The 3,220-nt window shown below is 40.9% G+C and overlaps 1 protein-coding gene across 1 annotated transcript; it reads left to right on the forward strand.

The window, feature by feature from the left end:
- The first annotated feature begins 1,280 nt into the window (after positions 1-1,280).
- On the forward strand, positions 1,281-2,213 carry LOC115500991 (olfactory receptor 2A25). Its single transcript, XM_030295803.1, has one exon. It carries the CDS (start codon positions 1,281-1,283, stop codon positions 2,211-2,213), a length of 933 nt encoding a protein of 310 aa, XP_030151663.1.
- Positions 2,214-3,220: the final 1,007 nt, after the last annotated feature.

The following is a 3,220-nucleotide window of genomic DNA, read 5'->3' on the forward strand; positions in this document are numbered from 1 at the left end:
CAAAAAAAAATTTTTAAGTCTATTTATTTTGAGAGAGACAGAACACAAGTGGTGCATGGGAGGAGAGAGAAGGAGAGAGAGAGAATCCCAAGCAGGCTCCATGTGGTCAGTGCTCAGAGCCTGATGTGGGGTCATGAAACTGTGAGATCATGACCTGAGCTGAAATGAAGAGTCAGACACTGAACTGACTGAGCCACCCAGGAACGCCCTAACCAAAATTCTTACTAAATAATGGAATAGAATAATATAGAAAACACACGGCACGTAATAAGGACTCAAGAGTCCTTAAATTAGTGTAGGAATATAGATAGGTAGGTAGATAGATACAGAATGTAAATATAACATAGAGTATAAGAGGGGTGGTGGGGTAACATCCTGATGATGAGATAGCACAATCAGAATAGAACATTGTGGGTACAAGAGTCAAAAGACAAAGGTCTCCATTTGAAACCTGGCCGGAGTTGTTGCAAACAGCCTGCCATTCTCTCACTTTGTTCAAGATTATTCTGTCAGTGAAGATCACAAGGCTAACAAATAATTTATATATTGAAGGCAAAAACTCATGAGAAAACCTGATGGAAGCTTTTCTGACATTCACCTTATCTTTCTTCCCATCCTCATATTCTAGATATATTCTAGCTAAGAGACATCAGTACAAATTCACACGTATGGAGATATGCATACTGCAGTCTGAGAATATGCGCGGGCAAACCTCTGATAGAATCATTCCAAACTGAGCAAAGTACCCGCTCCTATGAAGACCACTTAAGTATTAACATTTGAACCGTGATGAAAGTTGGTTTGGAAAGAAACATAAGATTTACTGAATACTATTAATTTTTTTAAACATTTATTTATTATTGAAAGACAGAGAGACACACAGCATGAGCAGGGGAGGGCCAGAGAGAGGGGGAGATGCAGAATCTGAAGCAGGCTACAGGTTCTGAGCTGTTAGCACAGAGCCTGACACAGGGCTCGAACCCACAAACTGTGAGATCATGACCTGAGCCGAAGCCGGTCACTTAACCAACTGAGCCACCCAGGCATCCCAGATTTACTGAATATTTTAACAGAATATTAGCATTTAGCTTATTGAAGTGAAAAAATTTCCTTCTGTTTCATTTGGAATGCATAATTTTCACTTAGTAATTAACTAATAGGACAAAAGCATCCTTGAAGATATTTTCCTAGGAAATAAACAACAACAAACACAGATCCATCATGTTTAAACCCTTCCCTCAGGCATTCAGGCTTGGTGAGCCCCACTGTCTCACACAGAAATGGGGAGAAATAAGACCTCTGTCACAGAGTTCATCCTACTGGGATTTCCTCTCAACTCAAGGATTCAGATGCTTTTCTTTGGGCTCTTCTCCCTGTTCTATGCCTTCACCCTGCTGGGGAACGGGCTCATCCTGGGACTCATCTGGCTGGACTCCAGACTGCACACCCCCATGTACTTCTTCCTCTCCCACCTGGCCATCGTCGACATAGCCTATGCCTGCAACACGGTGCCCCAGATGCTGGTAAACCTCCTGAAGCCAGACCAGCCCATCTCCTTTGCTGGCTGCATGACGCAGACCTTTCTTTTCTTGAGTTTTGCTCATACTGAATGTCTTCTCCTGGTGGTGATGTCCTATGATCGGTATGTGGCCATCTGCCACCCGCTCCGATATTCTGTCATCATGAGCTGGAGAGTCTGCATCACCCTGGCATTGACTTCCTGGATTTTAGGAGTTCTCCTAGCCCTAGTACATCTAGTGTTACTCATACCATTGCCCTTCTGTGGACCCCAGAAAGTTAACCACTTTTTTTGTGAAATTATAGCTGTCCTCAAACTTGCCTGTGCAGATACCCACATTAATGAGACTATGGTTTTGGCTGGGGCAGTATCTGTGTTGGTAGGACCATTCTCCTCCATTGTGATATCTTACATTTATATTTTATGTGCCATCCTAAAGATTCAATCAGGGGAGGGGCGCCAGAAAGCCTTCTCCACCTGTTCATCCCACCTCTGTGTGGTTGGACTCTTTTATGGCACAGCCATTATAATGTATGTTGGGCCCCGTAATGGGAACCCCAAGGAGCAGAAGAAATATCTCCTCCTGTTCCACAGCCTTTTCAATCCCATGCTCAATCCTCTGATCTATAGTCTGAGGAACAAAGAAGTCAAAGCTGCTCTGAAGAGGATGCTTGAAAAAGAGCGAACTTCATGAAAATCTGTAGAATAATAAAATAACTGAGTTTAAAGGGACCCGAGAAATCATCTCATCCAATATTTACCAGGATTCATAAACATGCTCAAGGGCATCCTTTTCATCTTCACACTTTCCTAGCTCCCAAGAAAGCTCATTCTACTTTCCTCCCTCTGGCATTGCAAGTCAATGCTACACAAGAAAATGAAAATAACTTCTGACCAGCTGAATAGTGGACATACTTGTAATATAATTATATTAAATATTCTGAATGAATGGAAATAAATTTGTATATTTTTCTGCCATCAGGACTCAGAGACAACATTTTATAAAATAAAGGAAGGTATTGGCAGAATGTTTAAGATACAGCAATTAGCAGAGATTGATACATAGTAATTTCAATATTTGAAATCCAGCAGTTGTCTACTCTTTCAAAAATAGTTCTGCAATTAAAATACAATTCCTGTATAAATTCCCGTGATAGTAATGCTTTCTAAGGCATAATCAATTTAAGTTAGGAAGAGCAAGAGCCATGGCTTCATGGGATAGAGAATGAAAAATATAACTGTGACGCCACGACCAACAAGAAAAACCAAAAGATGTCTGGCTAGTAAATATAAGGACACGGTAAGAACTTGGGCAGTATAATCCTGAACCATATTCCAAAAGTTATGGTTATTCTGAAAGATCAAGTCAGGTACTTAGGAAGCAAATGCTATGCAAGTTGTTTGTGGCCCTTAATCATACATACCATGTGGTAAGTTTTCATTGTCTGACAAGCAAGTAATTAGCTGTCTTGGACTGAGTTGTGTTCACTCAAAATTAATATGTTGAAGTCATGGCATTGTAATACCTCAAAGGGGGATGTTTTGGAGATCGGTTATATCAGTGTGAGGTGTTTAAAGTAAGCCTATCCCAACAGAGCTGATGTCCTTATAAGAAGAGATTAGGACACAGATATAAACATGTGAAGACACAGGGAGAAGACTGCCATCTACAAGCCAAGAACTGTGAGAAAATAAACTTCT

This window comes from Lynx canadensis, chromosome A2 (genome assembly GCF_007474595.2).
Source record: "Lynx canadensis isolate LIC74 chromosome A2, mLynCan4.pri.v2, whole genome shotgun sequence".
Lineage (NCBI taxonomy): Eukaryota > Metazoa > Chordata > Mammalia > Carnivora > Felidae > Lynx > Lynx canadensis.

Excerpts from the sequence above, each read along its gene's own strand:
- LOC115500991 (XM_030295803.1), top strand. The coding sequence starts at position 1,281 with ATGGGGAGAAATAAGACCTCTGTCACAGAGTTCATCCTACTGGGATTT.